The 19852-nt window shown below is 38.7% G+C and overlaps 2 protein-coding genes across 2 annotated transcripts; both read left to right on the top strand.

Moving 5' to 3' along the window:
* Positions 1-1700: 1700 nt before the first annotated feature.
* gapdh (glyceraldehyde-3-phosphate dehydrogenase) lies at positions 1701-10341 on the top strand. The gene is made up of 12 exons (XM_042489398.1): positions 1701-1753; positions 2180-2225; positions 5031-5130; positions 5503-5609; positions 6468-6558; positions 6667-6782; positions 7679-7760; positions 7925-8076; positions 8182-8260; positions 9254-9337; positions 9784-9881; positions 9966-10341. The coding sequence occupies exons 2-12, from the start codon at positions 2203-2205 to the stop codon at positions 10033-10035; spliced, it is 1002 nt and encodes a 333-aa protein (XP_042345332.1). The 5' UTR covers positions 1701-1753; positions 2180-2202; the 3' UTR covers positions 10036-10341.
* A 1764-nt stretch (positions 10342-12105) lies between these two features.
* Positions 12106-19828, top strand: opn9 (opsin 9). Its single transcript, XM_042489366.1, is given in 10 exon segments — positions 12106-12165; positions 13767-13942; positions 15099-15249; positions 15898-16037; positions 16397-16535; positions 16690-16804; positions 18025-18105; positions 18185-18719; positions 19570-19652; positions 19654-19828. Coding segments are annotated over 9 exon segments (1440 nt in total). The 5' UTR covers positions 12106-12165; positions 13767-13821; the 3' UTR covers positions 19729-19828.
* The last annotated feature ends 24 nt before the right edge of the window (positions 19829-19852 follow it).

The raw sequence follows: 19852 nt of genomic DNA, 5'->3' as shown, positions 1-19852 counted from the left end.
GCAGTCTCATTTCATCACGTTTATTTGTCCCTCGACCACACAGTCGCACTCTGGACTTTGCACTGGACTTAACAGGACATGAGTCGTAAAAATCTAAAGAGAGCCCCTTTTATGTGCAGTCACACCTGTGCATAGATCACAAAACTGCTACCCATACATGTCATTAGTGCACTTTCTTATGAAGAAAATTAAAATACAGCTTATAGAATTTAATGCAATGCTGCTGAAATTTTGTTAAAAATGGTGTTAAAATTACAGTTTTAGTTTTTTTTACAACCCAACAGTGACTTTTCATTGACCTAACATAATCATTTTCCCTGGATACTTCACTCCACGGCTGCTCCTCCTCTCTGCAGTGAGAAGAGTTTGTGATAGAGGAAACATGTGATCTGTATGAGGCAGCATTTACAGTACTGAGAGTATAAAATGGACCAAGTGTTGACTTGCCAGCCAGCGTCTAATCTTAGCTTGACCTTTACTTCCCCTCTTTGACCTTAAGCTGCAAAGCAGAGGCCGAGACCGGCATGCAGTCAGGGGTTGTGATAGTTCAGCTATGCCCGGACAACTGGACCACAGCCAGAAAACACAGCAGCACTGTCCAGTTTGGGTGCAGAGATACACGCCTGATAGCCTGCTGTAAAACCTGTTAATAATGGGACCACATGATCTGCTGAGGTGGAAAACACACGTTACTGTTGGTCCAGTTTGATGTGTAACATGTTGCATGTCCCTTGTCTGCAGTGATGACAGGATGCCATGCTGTGGGTAAGATTTTAGTTCACTGTCATGACTGCCCACCGGTGAGGCCTCAGTATGCATTCAGGACGATATTTCCGGTGCGATTCAACTTAAATGGTCTTCTGCTTTAAAATGACCTCATTATTCTGATTTAACATCTTTATATCGTCCTCTGGAGTGCTTTTCTTTTAAAATGCCAACTCTGCTGCCATAAAAAAGAGTCAAAATAAACTCTGGCACTCTGTCTACAATGGATTTTAGTGAGGAAATTTAATTTTACAACAGAACAAACACATTGCCAAGACTTTAGGTGTCACACTTTTCTTCAGATAACGGAAACTGTATTGTTTTAAAGAATTTAAAATCTCTTTCTTAATGACCCGACATGGCCTCAGACTGAAGATGTCCCTCTGCACATGAGTGATGGTCTCATGTTCATGTTGTGTGACTCATCTTTTGACTCCAGCTGAGGAGATGGAGAGTCTGCAGCTACGGAGAGTCTGAAAGTAAAGGGTCATGGTCTTTGGACATTAAATGTCACAGTTGGAAAGACGGAGATTTGATCCTCTCTGTCTCTGTGTCTCTGTGTGTCTGTATTCGCTGAGAAGGTCAGCGAGGGGCTATCCACTATCTGAGGACTTTGATATCTAAGTATCTATATCCAGACGAGGCAGGTGGAAACACAACAGAAAGTTGATGATGCTGGAACTTCTGCTGAAACTATGTCAATGCAAACATATATATTTTCAGAGCTCTTTGTTTCTGCAATCAGCAGCAGAAATGTGATGAACAGAGAGAAGGTTCTAGAGTATTTAACTCATGAAGCTGCAGAGGGCCAGCTTGCATGCCTCTCTGCAGGCTGACGACCTTGACATTCAGAGGGGGCGGGGCGAGGAGCAGTGACCATTGAATGGGGCGTGGCCTTAAACTCGGTCAATCATAAAACCACACAGCTCAACTTTGTTCTTCCCCACTCACACCCGGAGTCAAGACAGACAGAGGCATCTCACAAACGGTAAATACTTTGAATAATTTAGTAATGTCAGTCAGAGAGGGTCATGGAGCTGCAGGGCCTCAGCAACAGGCTGCAGGGCTTCATTTAGATCACCTGGGGACAATCTGCACGAGCTGATTGAATCTAATTTTAAAGCAAATGTGCTCATGTACTAAAACAAATTGCGTTATACTCCAGGATGCAAAGTTGATTTTCAGTGGAAATATTCAGTTTCTGCACCTGCAGGGAAAGTTCAGGTCTTTACTGAGTTGGACTGTGGTCTCAGATAGCTTATCAGTGGAATACTTTAACATTAAAGCTCTGCTTATCAACACACAATCTTGCAAAACTGTCTGTGCAGACTAATATATGGCATCATAAATGTTGGTTTATCAGTATTCAACATGTCTTATTTTCCTCTTCCTGTCCCTTCATGTCTTTATCCAGAGGACTAAGACAACCCAGGAATAATGGTGAAAGTCGGTATCAATGGGTAAGAGCTCTTTTTCATCAACTCACTTAACGGAGTTAATAAATGCACACTAAACTTTGACACTCACTTAATAGGCCAACCTCTGCATCTCACACTCTCATATGTGCACTCATTTAACTAAGGGTGTAGATTTTGTTTCAATGTTAAGAGGACAAATGAAGAAATGGTCTGAGGGCCCTCTTGCATCAAATGCTTATTTTGCATATTAAAGCACCATTTGTGCCTTTTCTGCACCAATTTATGATGTCAATGTCAAAATAAAAGCTCTTTGCTACTTTTATGTTTTCATTAGGGGCAACAAATGCACAAATATTGAGAGGGACATGTCCCCTGCATCCCCCCCTGAAATCTACACCAATGCATTTAGCCCTGATTTATTGCAATGACAGCCTTGGTTCAACTTTAAAAATGCAGTCTGTGTGTTTCAAGCTTGTTTGTTTTTGGTTTGTTTGCACATTAAGAAATTCTGATACATTCACAAAACAAACTTTTATCCAAATTTTTGCTATAAGCACATTCAAAGACCTCTTATAAAGAAAAAACTCAAAAGACAGAAACAGAATTTCATCCAGTAAAGATCATGGATAGAAAGGCTAATTAAAAATAAGGAAAATAAGTTTTTAAGGGAAACAGATGGCAGAAAATATGATGTCTTGACTTCCACAAAAGAGCTCCTCTTTTACTAAATGAGAATTTAACCACATTACTATAACATAAAAGATAATGTTAAGTCTTGTCGGATATGAGTGAGTTATTTTAGAGAAAAATGTACCCGTTTACATTACAGTTCAGAGAAATATACTTTTTTACTCAACTTTATTTATTTGATAACTGTAGTCACTTTACAATGTAAATTTTAATAATTATCAAAATAAAATATGATATTGTTATGGATTAGGATACAATCAGTATATGATATTTCTACTCTGTAGCTTTGCTACTTTAACTCAACTAGACTTCAGATCTGAGTCCCTCTTGCACTAATGTTAAAAACGGACTTCAAAACAATTGTGACACCATACAGCAGCTGTGGAGGACAAATATGCTGTAATGGACATGGACAGATGCACATGCACCAACCTGTGGACGGTCACTCGGCTGTTCTCATGTTTGTCTTTGAGCTTTGGCCCCTCAGCAGATAACGATGTAGACAGTGACTTCAGCATGAGGGTCATTCAAGAGGGGACTGTTTTTCTGCTGTTACTAGAGAAGGACCTGCGTAACTTAAATGTTATTGATCACACATAATGTGACGTTAAAGTCCTCCGTATCTGTCTCATTATCTCTCTGCTCCTCCTCCTCCTGCTCCTCCTCCTCCTCACTGTCTGAGGACAGAGTGTATCTGTGCCAGGATTTTGGACCTGTGGTTAAAAAGTAACTCAGCCGCTGATCAAACAGTGGACCAGGATTACCACATGAGAGGTTCAACTTTAACCTGCAGAGAGGAGAGTGTAGGCCGTACAACACACACCTCCCTCTGCACCTCCTCCTGAACCCTGCCCTTTCTGCGGCTGTGGTTTCAGGTCTCCTGCAGACTAAAGGTGTCCCACACAAAGGAACAAAAGCGTGACTCAAAGCAGGCCATGCTTTAGTTAATGTCAGAAACCATTATTTATGTGTTTACGCTGGATTTCCAGACTGATTTCGACCTAATAACCACCTGGAACTCAATGTAATATTGATTACTGAATTAACCCTTTGAAACCTGGATCAACATGACTTTTCTTGTGCTGCTTTCAGAAATATTTCACAAGCATTTAAACATTTGAAACATGAGCAAATTGGTTTGATTTCTTTCAAAAACATTGGAAAAAGGCAATCCACTTTGGCATGAGATGTCCCACAAACTGCAAAACATTAGTGTAAGGTGACAAGAAAATGACCTTAAAATTGGCTTTAAGAGAGAGTCATAAGAAAATGATCAAATAATGAATGGAAAATGTCAAGAAAACTATATATTTAAAATTAGGTAGGTACTCTTCCTGTTCTTTTTGTTGCTAATTTCAGGTCATTTTCTTGTAATGTTTTACTAATTATTCACTAATTTTTGGATCCCATCTGAAGTGGCTCATTGCTGTCTTTTCATGTTTTTGAAAGAAGTGTTGCTCAGGTTTCAAATTGTTAACATTTTTGTGGATCCTTCACAAAACTGTATGGCTTTTTTAGTATATATTTTTAAATATTTTATTTTTTAGTTTTTTTACAAAATATAAAACAAATAGAAATGATAGACATAAAGCCCCCAATAAAATTTAGAGAAAATATCATCAGAGGGTTTATGTCCAGAACTCTAGTCAATAGCTGTAAGCTGACAGCAACAAAACAAAAGATGCCCCTATTGCCAGTATGGACATGGGTGAAAAAAACAAACAAACACATAAACAAACAAGCAAGACAAGAAAAACGACAGACAAAGGAAGAAAAAAAGAGAAAAAAACATGCATGGGTTAGACTTAGACTTGTCAGCTTTTTTCAGTTCTTTAACAGCTTTATTGTACATGTTTCTCATGTTATAGTGCTTTTTAAAAGTATCTTTGCCGTATTTTTATTGTAACTTCTCTATTTTTTTATGTATGTTATTTAGAGCTGCAGTACTTCCCCTCATCTTTACTCATCTTAATAAGTTTAGTGTCTGTTAATGTATGCACCAAAATCCAAAGGAAATTGCCTTTTAAGTGACAAAACTATTTGGTAATAAATTTTATTCTCTGAGACTGATCACATCGGCCATGACTGTGATCAGAGTAATGTGGTATCATAGCACCATCTAGAGGCCACAATAAGAAACAAAACTTTTCTTTTCAGATTTGGCCGCATCGGTCGTCTGGTGACCCGTGCTGCTTTCACCTCCAAGAAGGTGGAGATCGTGGCCATCAATGACCCTTTCATCGACCTGGAGTACATGGTAAGAAAAGAGGACTGCTTGAACTATAAGACTGATCAGAGTTTGAAAACATTTGCCATCCTCCATGTGCTTTTTAATTTAGGTGAAATTGAGGTGATAGTTGGTGGCTTTTCAATTCTTCTTGGAGTTTGAAAAGTTATAGAATATGATATATTTAAATGAGTAAAATATTCATTTCATTTCTATAAGGGTGAGCAGATTTCATTCATTTGGCAAATTTATATTGGGTCTCTGCACACTGGCTAAGTTACATTTTTTGTGGTCAGAGATGCTCGTGATTTTTATATGTGAATTAATTTCAAACGTCTCTTTTGCTTGTTTCATTATTTGGTAAGAACTCTTTCTTATCTCTCCTTCACATTTCTCCATCAGGTCTACATGTTCAAGTATGACTCCACTCACGGTCGCTACAAGGGTGAGGTCAAGATTGAGGGTGACAAGCTGGTCATCGATGGACATAAAATCACCGTTTTCCATGAGTGAGTTTGTTAACCCTTTTTATTGGTTTAAATTTTCAAAATGAACATATAAAATTCTCAACCACATAACCATGAAGACTTTTCAAGCATAAAAAACATAAAATAAGTAGATAAGTAAATAAATTGATGCACTTGAAGATAAACTATGTGGTTTGTTTTAAGTTAATACCCAGACTGTCTTAAAATACTAAGTTAATTGAATTTGAGAGGACAAGTTGAGGGACTTGTGTAAAAAATTATTTTGTTTTCTCAGATTCAGTCAATTTAAAATATTAGGCCAACGTAGACACTAAGGTTAAGTTAAAACCAATAGCTTATTTTTTACAGTGTATGCTCTTTAAGATATTGGATCAAATATACGTACAGAGACTTATGATTACGCTGAGTGTTTCTTGAATACTTAAAAAACACACAGCCAGGTCCAACATCTGTGAAATACACTGTCCATTTTGTCCAGTTCTCAATAAATTTATTCTTCTGGTTTCTCAAATTAAATTCATTCTCTCCATTAGATAATATAATATAGCAAATCAATACATTCAGCAACGCTTGGTGTTTCTTTTTCAGAAATTTTTTGGTTGGGGATTTATTTCAGGCCACCAGAAGTATTACTTTTATCAGATATTTATCTAGATGTTCCTTCTTTCTTCAAGTTTCTTCAGTCAAATTCATCAACTCAAAACCTAAAGTGATTTTGGCGCAAAAAGACAGTTTCCAGGATGCCATGATTATTAAAGTGCACTAACTTTTAATGAAGGAAGAGTTTTAGTTTAATTACAATTTCACACATTAGCGAAAGAACACGTCACACATATTGTGACTCACTTTTCTTTTCTTGCTGTCTTTTTCTTTTTTTAGGAGGGACCCCGCTAACATCAAATGGGGAGATGCTGGTGCCCAGTACGTTGTTGAGTCCACTGGTGTTTTCACCACCATTGAGAAGGCCTCTGTACGTATCTCAATCCAAACTCTTGAATGTTAAAAAAAAAATAGAAAAGACGTGACGTGCAACTGACCAAAGAGGACAGAGATTAAATACTTTTTGAAAACATTTTAGGCTCACTTGAAGGGCGGTGCCAAGAGAGTCATCATCTCTGCACCCAGCGCTGATGCTCCCATGTTCGTCATGGGCGTCAACCACGAGAAGTACGACAAGTCCCTCCAGGTTGTCAGGTAAGAGTCAGAGTATCCAACTGAGTAGAGTATCTTGTCTGAAGCTGCAAAATGTAGTTGAGCCTTAAAACATAGCACAGCCTATTAAGACTAAATTAGTCTTTCAACATTACAAAAAGGTCTAAATGAGGATTCAGTTATGCATTTTATTAAAACTGTGGAGACTGCAGTGTACTTTTGTGGTGTTGGTGGTGAAAGCAAACAATTCTGGTTGCACTATTAAATTCTCTATTTTACACAAAGATTTGAGAAAAGGTGCCAGGTCATACATGTAAAATCCAATTTTAGTTGACAAAATGTTAAAACATTTTTTTTCTGTGCATTTTTTTAACAATTAGAGAGGGTAAAATATATTTAAACTAAAACATTTTAGAATAAAAAATAAAATCTTAAAGAAAAAACAGATTCATTTCCATATATTTTTTTTGTCAAAACCATAGGCAGCCACGGGAGGCCAACCCCCAGTTCTAGTCCTGCTAGCACTGTCACTGCCGGGATAGGCCAGGCATCGTCTAAGAGGACGGGCACAGTTATATATAATTTTAAACATCAGGCATGCGTCAGAGTAATTATCTAAATTAAGGAAACTCTTGCTGCAGTGAATGCCACATTTCTGCAACAGCTCAGATTTGACCATAGTCGTTGGACCTTTGTGGCACATCATATTCTTTTCATCTGTTTCCAGTCTATTCTGTCATCTGACAATAACTAAATAATAATAAATAATGCCAAAAAAAAAAGAAAAAATCTGACATTTTATTTTTTTCAGGATGTTGAAGTGATGATAATCTCTGGCTTTTTTTTTTTTTTTTAAATCTGCTTCTGAAGTGCAAAAAAAGAAAAAGAAAACCTGAGGATCCTCTGTTAACTGATGCTGTCACTTTGCTTCTCCATAGCAACGCTTCCTGCACAACCAACTGCCTGGCCCCTCTGGCCAAGGTCATCAACGACAACTACGGCATCATTGAGGGTCTGATGGTGAGGATTCAACACGCTGGCAGACAGACAGACAGACAGACAGACAGACAGACATCGAGCAGCCCCTACAACCAGATTTCCGAAACACCAGCATGACATTACAAAGTTAGAGGGGGTGTTCAGCCATATTCAATCATCCTCCTCTCCGTGTCTTTGTCCGTCAGAGCACAGTTCATGCCATCACCGCCACCCAGAAGACCGTGGACGGTCCCTCTGGTAAGCTGTGGAGGGATGGCCGTGGTGCCAGCCAGAACATCATCCCCGCCTCCACTGGAGCCGCCAAAGCTGTCGGCAAGGTCATCCCTGAGCTCAACGGGTCAGTGCAGCAAACTTTATTGCTTTGTATTATGTTATTGCATGAACAGGATTTAATCCAGTGAATTTAGTTTTTGACCTTTTATTGTATGTTTGTATTTTACAGCAAGCTGACTGGCATGGCCTTCCGTGTCCCCACCCCCAACGTGTCCGTGGTCGACCTGACAGTCCGTCTGGAGAAACCCGTGAGTAACCACAAACTCAGAAGCATTAAAAATAATTATTTTACCGTCAGATAAAACAGAAAAATTGCTTTTCTTACAGAATCAGAGTAGACTTGATTGTCATTATACAAAGTACAAAAAAACGTTTAGGTGACATCAGTGTTTACAACTTACTAATGAGCAACTTACTGTTGACAAATTTCGTAAAAAGATCAAAACCAGAAATTAATTTATTTTCAGTCTTTCCCATTTAAATTACAGCGTTTTGCATCGATGGCAATGAGTAGTTATTTTGAGTCAGTCCTGGGTACTCGTCATTTTGTCTGCTAACTAGCACACAGAATCTGCTGAAATTATTCCCCAACCAATGCACTATTTATTTCTATGTTTTTTTAGCAATATTTGGGCAGAATATTTGCCATTCCTAAACACTAAATTATTCATTTACACCTCGCCCCCTGCAAACACCTGTCATTTGTCTGCTTCTTTTATTTTATTTTTTGTAAAGTCTTTAAATTTTTGAGCACTTTCACCTTTAATCTGTTTTTTCTTTGTCATTTATCTGTTATGTTCCTTTTTCACCGTATTTTACATATTTTTTTTGCCATCAAATCCTAAGAATTTCTGCATCATACCAATTTACATCTTGCCGTTATTCCCCATTTCTCCCCAAGTTTCTTTACGTGTGCTGTGACATATCTATCAGTGCGTCTGATCATCTGTCAGATCAAGTTAGAAATGCGAAATTTTCATATGTAATTTAACAAATGTATTTTATTTCATTTTTTAAAATATATATCTTCAGCAGGAACATTAGGGTCAAGGGTTACACACAGGAAGTCAAATTATTAAGAGTTTTGGTATCTGTAGACAACATGAATTTTGGAATAACATCACACTTGTCCTTTTAATAAATGTAGTGTGCTCATAAAAATGATGATGATGATGATAATAACACAATAGAAATTGTGAATAAAAAATTATAAACAATTGACTTAATTTTCTTCTCAACAGGCCAAATACGACGACATCAAGAAGGTTGTGAAGGCTGCAGCTGAGGGACCCATGAAGGGCATTCTGGGATACACAGAGCACCAGGTATTTGTCTCTTTAACTTTAAAGGTATTCCATGCAGGAAATGTCAGTTTGTCAAACGTATTTCCAGAGAAAGTGAGAGCCAACCACACCTAGGTCATGTCTCCTTACTATATTTGCATTGTTTTCAGCGCTGTGGCGTCCTCTTGGGTGCATGTTGTTTATGGTCTGGCTCCTGGTTGCTCTGTTTTTTTTATAAAGTCTCTATCTCACTTGCGTGCAAGAAAATCCTGAACACGGCAAAATATGAAAAAAATCCAGAGAAAGGGCTGAGTCTCTAATAAATACACCACCATACACCTCTAGGCTGTCATAAGTGATGATTTAGAGGAATTAATTTTGTATGAGGCTATATTCTGTATTTTTGATACGGCAAAAATTGTGTATCCCTTTTTAAAGTGGATCAGTGTTCTTGTTAATGTGGCAACTTCTCTATCGCTCTCCTGCAGGTCGTCTCCACAGACTTCAATGGCGACAACCACTCCTCCATCTTTGATGCTGGCGCTGGCATCGCCCTCAATGACCACTTTGTCAAGCTGGTCTCATGGTACGCCTTCAGCATGGATAACGGATCATATCCAAATCTGATCTTTTGATGCATATTTACTCTTCTCTCTTGCTTCTTAACCAGGTACGACAATGAGTTCGGCTACAGCCACCGCGTCTGCGACCTGATGGCCCACATGGCCTCCAAGGAGTAAACCAGCCAGCTGGTCTCTCGTCACTGCACTATGCCACATCACCCACATTCTCCTGATGCCAGAGTTAAACATACGCAATAAGACGTTGTGTCATGCATGACTCTGGCCCCCATCGCATGCCTGAGGAAAGGTCCCACAGAGAGCAAACGAAAAAGATTTAAATTGGTGACCAATTACTTTTTGTATTTGTTAAAATTCCCTGTTCTGTTCTTGTGTGAGCTGTAGAGAAGGTGTGAGAGTCTTTATCTGTCTGCGGTGCTGAAGCACTGCAGACGGTGGTGGAATAAAGTCCTCTGTTTGTGAGAATCACGCCCTTCTTTCCTGTTTTGTCGCTGCTCAGAAATCAATATTAAAACTGCTCCACTGGGATTAGTGCTGATATCAGCAGATGGATTCTCATATAGTTCAGTGACTTTAGCAGCAAAAACCCAGAGATGTCTATATATCTCATCATTTTAATCCTAAGAGAATACAACACAGCTTTTCATTGCGTGGACTCTTTATTAGGTGAAACTGCGGAGGATGATTTCTGCTCAGATCGATGCTTGCATCGATACATTGCTTTATTTGAAAGGTCACATGATCTATTCTCATTTTCCCTCCAACCCCCCATTTTGGTCCAGTTCAGTACATGCTCCATCTGGGAGGGTATGTATCAACACACAACCTAGCAAAAGCACACTATGATGGGTCAATATCACACTCTCACTCCTGCAGGTGAGTGTGTGCAGGGTCCATCTGTGTTGATTACTCATATGAATGAAGGGTGCTTGAGAAAATGACCTGAGCTCCACTGATTTACTTTGAAAGATCCAGTGTGTTTGATTTAGGGGCAGCTAACAATAAAGTTGCAGAATGGAAACCTCTCTTGTGTGCTAAGCCTGTAGGAGATTGGACATACGAGATACGAGATAGGAGATAGGCGATTGGAAATGCGAAAACACGAATGGCCTAATCTGGAGCCGGTGTTTGATTTGTCCGTTCTGGGCCACTGTTAGAACATGGTGGAGTCTGGAGGAGAACCTGCTGTGTCTGTAGATAAAAATCACTCATTCTTAAAGTAACAAATCAACTTTTCTTTGTTTCAGGTGATTATACACTAAAGAAAACATGAATATTATATACCATTTCTGCCAACAGATGCACCCAAATTGTACACACTGGACCTTTTACAAAGAGTATACATAAATAGATTACAGACCTACCGGGCATAGTCCCATGCAGGGGCCGACCTTCATCTGCAAAATGTCACTCAAAAACTGCACTAAACAGGAAGAGACGCAAAATAACTACAAAGAGATGCAAAACAATCAAAAAAAGACCCAAATAACTCAGACAGACACAAAACCTCAAAAAGCTGCATATGCCTACAAAGAGATGCGAACCAAAACTGAGGAAAAACCACCAAGTCTGTGTCTTTCTCCTGTAAAGGTGAGATGGCGGGGACTTTAGCTTGTCTCTGCCCAGGGGTCCACTGTCTCAATCTGCCCATGCATGGGTATAAGAGCAAATAATAAAATAATAATGATAATGATAGCAATAAAATAGAGATTTTCTGAACTGACACGGTTTCTGAGTGTTAGGATGTTAATGACTCTACAGCAAACATTCACATCTGTCAGATCAAGTTAGAAAATGTGATTTGGGTTGTCACTTTGAATCACTCATGTTTATTCAGAAACCTCAGTATGATCTGACTCATCTACACATGCTTTTATCTTCAAAATTAAAACCACAGTTCTTCCACAACAGCTGGTTTGATGACAATATGTACTGTGAAGGTTCCTGTTGCTCTCAAACATGCCCCTTCTCTGTATTTCAATTTTTTCAGAGGGATAATATGGATGGATTCAGTGGTCAACTGGAGAGGAGATTCAAGGCGGGACATAGGTTAAAGACTCTTAAATACCCCCTCCCTCTCTCTCCCTCTCTCTCTCTCTCAGTTTCTCATTTGGCATGCGTCTCGCAGATCATGTCTGAGCCAGATTGTTGACAGTGAATTTTCTCTCCAGCTCTCCAGAGAAATGCCGTGTGGATTTACAGAGAGAGGATTCAGATGAAGAAGATATGAAACTGTAAGAGATCTTTGCAGTAGCTGAGAGACAACAGGAAGGGACCAACAAGTGGAAGGTGAGTGATGCTTATTTTTGTGTGAGTTTGTGTTTTTACTGAACATTTCTGCATCTTAGATGGAGAGTTGGTAGGGAAAAAACAGAGTGTAGAAATGATTTGGAGGGATTTTTTAGAATCCTAGGGAACCACTTTTCTATTTTATAACTTCTTCTGTAAATGTGACTGTGTTCGTTCAGCTTTTAACCACTGAGTGCATCCCCTTTTTGACCCCTTTTTCACTCAAGAGACTCAAAACACTGCCTGCTTAGATAAATATAAAATTTCTGTAAGGACAACCAATTGAGGAGAGTGTAGTTGGATTTTTCTGTGACTACTGACAAAGCGGCATTATTAAAAAAAGACTATCAGGGCTATAAGTTATTTATTTTACTAGGATACTTAAAGTATCTAGTATTCTTTTATATTAACAGCTATTCACAATTCTGCTATGGTGTGACAATCACCACCTTTACCCGGATAATCCTGAAACATCAATAATTCATGTAAAATAAAAAATAGATAAAGAAATGTCAGATTTTTTCTAAGTGAGATTAAGTTACATAATCTGTTTGATCTGCATTCATTTACATGAATCTTCTGTGTAACTCTCAACTATTGTCATCATTTAATTCATAATGCTTTAGAAGGAGTGCCACATTTTTAAGGAAGCTGACTGATATTGAACTCAAGGAGATGAGCGTTTGCATGCTCTGCATGGCCAATGAGCAGTGACAGAAAAACATATATTTTTTAATGTGATAAATACTTTGATACTTATAAGGAAACTTTGGATTTTTTTCAGTCTGGACCCTCTTTTCCATGTTTTTGAGAGATGGCAATTGTTAAAACAGTGGAAAGACAAAGCAACACTGTTTTTGTGCATTTAGTTTTGTTTCTGTCAACTTTGAATTAAATGTGTTTTATACTGATAAATTACTATTTTCTTGAAGGAAGTCTGTTTTGTCTGCCAATGACAATTTCAGGCTTTTTCTAGTTAAACAAAAGGGATTTTACGTTTTAACAAAATGGTATATCTTTGTAGGGATTCTTTCCATAATGTTGTGAGACACTCATAACAACCTGAGCCTGTCAGTGGCAAAAACAAGCACTTTTAGTGGGCGTAAATGGATGTTGCACAATTGCTCATTAACATTCCAGCCTGTTTCACTGCTATTCTTGCTCATGTCTGTACCAATTTCACAAATGGTTGTTCCCATTGTTGACTTAGACACAAAACATGGGAAAGTAGGAACCATGTTGAAAAATACTGAAGTTTCCCTTTAAAGTTCAGCAGAAAAGCAAAAAATCCTGCTGTCTTTTGCTCACTATCCTGTTCTAAATGCACCATTTGTTCTCTTAAGCTGGATGTTTAAAAGTAGCTTTTGCTATACTGGTATTTTTGTCTGCATGTTAAAAGCAGATTAAAAACATAAAAACAGAGTGAACATATTCAGCTGAAACTATGCAGAGAGCAGAATAGTTGCAAGTATACTAATGCCTGTGCTGCATGATGTTTCCCTCCTCAGGAGAAAATGTTATTTCTACATGCTGCTATTTCCACTCTGTAGTTGTCAAAGTGTCACAGTATTTTAAGGTCTTCTCTGTCTTTGTGCCATCAGCTCCAGCTGCTGCTTCTCCTCTCTGTATGCTTCTGGGGGTTGGTGCAGTCCATCCATGGGAGACAGTGGCTCACACAGGGGCTCCTGGTTTGTCCCCTCATCTGTCCACACGCTGTTCTTGTCCCAACTGTCCCCCTCTGCAGACCTGGCTGTTGCGGTCCTCCTTGCTTTCACATGTAAGTAGTTTCAGAGCACACTTTTATCACTGTGTCAATCTTAACTTTGTTTTTTTTGAGGAGAGTTTTTCCACTCATTTTTGGCAGGTCCATATTTGCAGATGTTTTGAAACAAGCTGAAATTTATCTGTAAATTCTTGTCAAGTTTTTGTCCCTTTGTATAAAAAAATGAATGAAGTCGTGAAACAAGCAAACACCAAATTTTAATTATTTAATACCCCACACTGAGTGAATAATAAATTATTTATCTAGCTTTAAACCTAGTTAAAGGGACAGTTCACCCAAAAATCAAAAGTATATTATCTCTCACCTGTAGAGCTATTTATCTTATCTATTTATTTATCTTTTGGTGAGAGCTGCAGAGTGTTGGATATATCGTCTGTAGCGATGTCTGCCTTCTCTCCAATATAATGGCTTGTGGTGGTCAAAGTGCCATCAAAAAAAGTAAGCAAGTCATGATTTCAGGAAAGAGACAATGCTGTTGCTGTTCAAATGTATTTTTAGGTATTTTGTTGAGCTGAGTGCCATCTAATTCCAATATATAGCAGAGAAGGCAGGCAGAAGGGACATTTTAACAGGGATATTGGGGTCCAAGTAATCAAAATACCATTTTGCATACTGTGAAAAACAGAAATACTTTATAAATCTGTAAAAAATTGACAATGTGCTGTGAAAACTCACAGTTCATGTGTGCTGTCAGTTTGACTAACATATTACAAATCAACACAAAAACCCAAACCAGACACTGTCTCAATAAAACAGACAGTTCAGACCGTCTGAATACAAAAGACTTGCATCCAGCTGAGCAACAGAGGGACATTCTTCATCTCTGAATCTTAAACACAACCTTCATTGTTCAGTTAACACAACAGATCGATGAAGCTATAGATAGACAGGAGCTCTACTGTCTCAGTCAAACACGCTAATTTGCATCAGTCTTTGTCCAAACTAATTGGCTTTTCTGTGGAGCAGCGTGAGTCTTCAGGTGGATGCAGAGCAGTTGGTTAATTTGCATGGAAGAGCGGAAAATAGGTGAATTACTGTGGAATGATCCACTTGCACTCTCATGTCGTGTAATTATGCACAACCAGTGTGATTTCAGGAGCAACGTTAAAGTCACTTGTTCATTCTTTGCCAACTATTTCTCTTGCTCCAGGTGTTGTTGCGGTGCTGGGGAACGGCACTGTGTTGTTAGTCTACTCCAGGAAGAGAAAGAAGCTCAGACCACCAGAGCTCATGACCATCAACCTGGCCCTCTGCGATTTTGGCTTCAGCCTCTTTGGAGGGCCATTTTTCATCATTTCCAGGTACAGAACACTTTGTTTTCTACCAAAGTAACCAAGAATCCAGCGTGACAACACCATGAGTGTAAAACAAATATCTATACTAGCAGATATTGAGACAGAAGGTAATAATCCCTAACCCTTTAAGGCCTGGGCTATTTGGCCTGATTTCTTTTAAAAACAATGAGCAACTTAAAAAGAAATGATGCAGAAATGAGCAAAAAAATGGCACAAAGCATAAGGAAATTACCTAAAAAAAAAACCCCAAACAAACATACAAACAAAAGCAACGGAAAGTTAAAAAACAAAAATTATAAACAAAGAAAGCAAGGAAGTTACGTGAAAAAAAATGATTAAAATTGTAATAATTATGTAAAATCATTTCAAATATTTAATTCTGATGATTCTAAATATAATTCTCTTGACATTTTACCTTAGCTTATAAAACCAATAATTTTCTAAATCGAAAAATGTTATTGCAATTTGCAGGATGTTGTTTTGCTAAGTTGCTCATTGCTTTTTCCCCTCCTTTTTTCTGAAAGAAATAAAACCAATTTGCTAATGGTTCAAAGATTTTAAAATCTGTGAAAGACGTGTGAATGCATCTCAAGAAGAGTGATGACGATCCAGGTTTTAAGGAGGGTGACTAAAGCCCTCCTCTGCCTCTTTCAGCTTGTGTCATGCCTGGGTGTTTGGGGACACTGGGTGCCTTCTGTACGGGATTCAGGGCTTTGTGTTTGGCATCGGCTCTCTGCTCACCACCTGTCTCATCTCTCTGGACCGTTGCCTGAAGATCTGCTGCGTAAGATACGGCAAGTCTGAGATCTTCCTAAAAATCCACACAGGCATGACTGCAGTTATCCATCTGACTCTTCCTGTGTAATTTGGGGCATTTCTTGCCACAAAGACTTTTACACAAACCCTACTTACACAATAGAGTCTCTAAAAAAACATGTATTTCTTGTGCAAATGCATTGATGTACAGAGTTATTGATTTAAGGGCTGTTCATTGACTGATGATTGCTTGTGTAACACTAAAGGTCAATTAAACCTGCTGATGTTTCAAGAAACTGTCAAGATTTCCCATGAGGTTGAGTGCCCATTATGCTTACGCATGAACATGCTGCTGAAATAAGTTCATTATGTGGCTTCATGCTTCTTGGCTCTATAGGTCAATGGATCGAGAGGCGCCATGTGTTTCTGTCTATAGCGCTGGTGTGGGTTTACACGCTGTCCTGGGCTTTGCTGCCTGCCTTTGGCTTTGGAAGCTATGGACCAGAACCATATGGGACCAGCTGCACCATCAACTGGTAGTGTCTGATTTCATTCACAGTGGTGCTCCATGCCTTTCTGTTTATGTGCACAAAAGTCTGCAGGCTCTGTTTATTCTCCTATTTGTTTTCTTCATGCTTTTGAAGACAAACATGTGAGCGATAATCACTCTGCCTGTATCACTATTTCAAGGTGGAGAATGAGGTCATCTCTAAATGACAGAATCTATATTCTCCTCATCCTGACATTATGCTTTGGACTTCCTACGCTCACCACCGTCGCTTCTTATGTGGCCATCCTGCTGACGGTGAGGACAACTGCTGCTTCATGACAGTAAATGGAGGGTTTGGGAGCTGTGTCTGTATTCTGTAGTTACAAAAAAATCGCACCTCTGGCACCCCCCATGAATACACTGAATAAGAGACAACTCTATTGTCGTATTATTATCGTATTATTGACTCAGATGTCAGGGTGCATAAAGGCCATTGATTCATGGTGTATTAGTTTGTTTGTGGTCATTTTATGAATTGCAAACGTATTTGAAAATATGCAGGGACCCTTGGGTAGATGGGTTAAAAGGAACTAAAACTTAGGCCATGGGAATAACTTGAAAGATGCCAAGTTTAAATAAGAAATTATTCACATGTGAGTTTAATATGTGGGTGTTTTATATTTGTTGTGGGTGTGAATTGTGGTATAACTGCAAATAGCAGCTTTAAAGGGAAACTTCATTGTTTCAGTGTTGACCCTATCTTGCCATGTTTTTGTGTCAAAGGGTCCCGGCCAGCTATCAGTCAACGTCGGGCTGTCAGTGAATCCCTGTCACCCTAAATTTTGCAGTGTGTCCAACATCGTTGATACCAGTCGGCCATTGTAAGCCACTTTTGGCTGATTCAACATGTTGAATCAGCTTAGGAGACAGGGCAGTCGCTCTAATTGGCAGCTCAATGCACAAGAGGAGAAAACAAACCACTGAAGTCAAGACGGTGTAAAATTGGAACAAAGTTGTTTTTCTAAGTTATTTTTTTTTTAGCTATTGTGCTCACTGAGCTCTAGAATGGCGAGGTATTTCCTTTCGCGTTGTTGCAGAATGTTATGTGTTAGTCCCACATTGGCTTGAATCTTTGCAGTGTGTTCAAGAGCAACTTCTTGGCTGAATTTGGTGTGTCATGGCCTTAAGAGACTAATGGAAACAAAGATCTTTAAAATGAGTTTAGTAGTGAACTATTGTGCTGCAGTCGGCAGCTGCAGAACACAACACAATATCGCACCTTCAATCTATGTCAACTAGAAATCCTTATTATACTGTGTCTGACAACATTATAGAAAGAATCTTTCCCTTGATCTGATCAGTTTGTTATAATGACAGTATAAGCACTATATGTGGATGTACATTAACGGTTAACTATTGCCCTGAAAGATTACATTACAGCTCATTTTGCAGCTGTAGCGCTCTTGCACAATACAGCTCTTTCAGGTTGAAAAATACACATTAAGTATTCCTTTAACTGTTTCTTCTGTCTTCAGGTCTACAGATCCAGTCGCACTCTGGCATCTATACCGTCCTCCTCTGTCAGTCACACCAGCAAAGATCTGAGACTTGCAAAGGTAAAGCTGAGTGAGGATCAATATCAGATTCCTGGATAAACATCCTGCAGTAAAACATAAAGCTGTGTATTTATTTCAGATGGCTGCTGTGGTGTGCACCACCTTCCTCGTGGCCTGGACGCCCTATGCTGCTGTGTCTCTGATCTCTGCACTCATTCCCAGAGACGATGAAGAGGCATCTTTACAGATTGTGGTGGAGGAGTCCTCTGGTCTGGCCTCGAGCTCTCCAAATGCTCCAAAGATCCTTGACATCCCCTCCTTGCTCAACTGGACGGCTACAGAATATTACAAGCAAAGTTACAGTCCCAAGAACAACTGGAGCGATGTGAACAACATGAATTTAGCCTCCATCACCGGTCTGAGTGACGCCATGTTCAGGTCCACTGTGGAAAAAGAAGCTGAGCCCCCAACCAGGAGCCCCCAGCTGTCCTCCTGCTTCCCACCTGTAGTCACCTTAATCCCTGTTATGTTTGCCAAGTCCCACTGCATGATTAACCCTTTAATCTACCAAATCATGAACAGGGAGTTCAGGGATGACGTCTGCGTGATGGTGTTGGGCAAAGAGAAGGCAGAGAGGAGGCGGATGCAGGAAAGGAAGGGGAGTACTTATGAAAGTAAGGAGAATGGACAAACTGCTGCGATTTCTTAGAAAAAATAGTTTTATATATAAGTTTATGTTTATGCAGAGCCATGTTTTGAGCAGTGCTGGAATAAGTATTCAGATGTCAGAAAGTACTAATATCACCCTGTAAAAGTACTCTGTTACAAGCAAAAGTCCTGCATTGAGAATTGTACTCAAGTAAAAGTAAGTAATCAGGAAAATGTACTTAAAGTATTAAAAGTAAAAGTACCCGATGTAGAAAAATCTTTAAAAAACACGTCCATAAAAACTCAAAATGATTTAGAAAAATAAGAAAAAAAATCCCCAAAAGTCAAAATGATTGAAAGAAAATAGAAAAAAAAACAAACTTCAAAATTACATTAAAAAGAGGGAAAAAAACACCAAAGCTCAAGATTATTTTAAAAAAAGGAAAATTACAAACAAAACTGAAAATAACAACTCCCCAAAATGCAAAATTATTTTAAAAAAATGACTTAAATGTTTAAAAATAGTTTGCAATAGATTTTATGTGTATTGACTGATTGATTAATCAACTAATTGTTGCAGCTGTACTTGTATAATCTCTTTGGTAATTTAATTTATAAAAAAAAACATCATATTTTACAAACGTTTCTTATCTTTTTTATGCAAAATGTTAGTTTGTAAAGTAGCTAAAGCTTTCAGGTGAATGTAGTTAAGTACAATATTTACATCTGGAATGTAGCAGAGTAAAAGTATAAAGTAGTATGAAAATAAAACACTCATGTAAAGCACAAGTACCTCAAATTCATACTTAAGTATCTTACTTAAGTAACTTAGTTACATTTCACCACTGGTTTAAATCTGTTTCTCTTCTCTTTAAGGGACCATCAGCCTCTCCTACTGCCAGAGCTGTAAGAGAAACAGCAGCAACCCCATGTGTATGTCTGTGGAAAGAAAAAACAGGAACCTGAAGAAACAGAGGAACCGAGGGAGCAGGAGAGGAGGGAGAACAGACTCCTGGGCAGATAATATGTCAGTAAGATCTGATGTATTAGACTTTAACTCCTCACATGCTGAAAACAACAAAAGGAGACACTACAGCATCTGTGGACAGAGGACAAGGAGCGATCTGAGAGAGTCCAGCACCGTCTAATAGACAGGAAG

Source organism: Plectropomus leopardus, chromosome 7 (genome assembly GCF_008729295.1).
Source record: "Plectropomus leopardus isolate mb chromosome 7, YSFRI_Pleo_2.0, whole genome shotgun sequence".
NCBI lineage: Eukaryota > Metazoa > Chordata > Actinopteri > Perciformes > Serranidae > Plectropomus > Plectropomus leopardus.
This window is presented reverse-complemented; position numbering and strand designations above follow the sequence as displayed.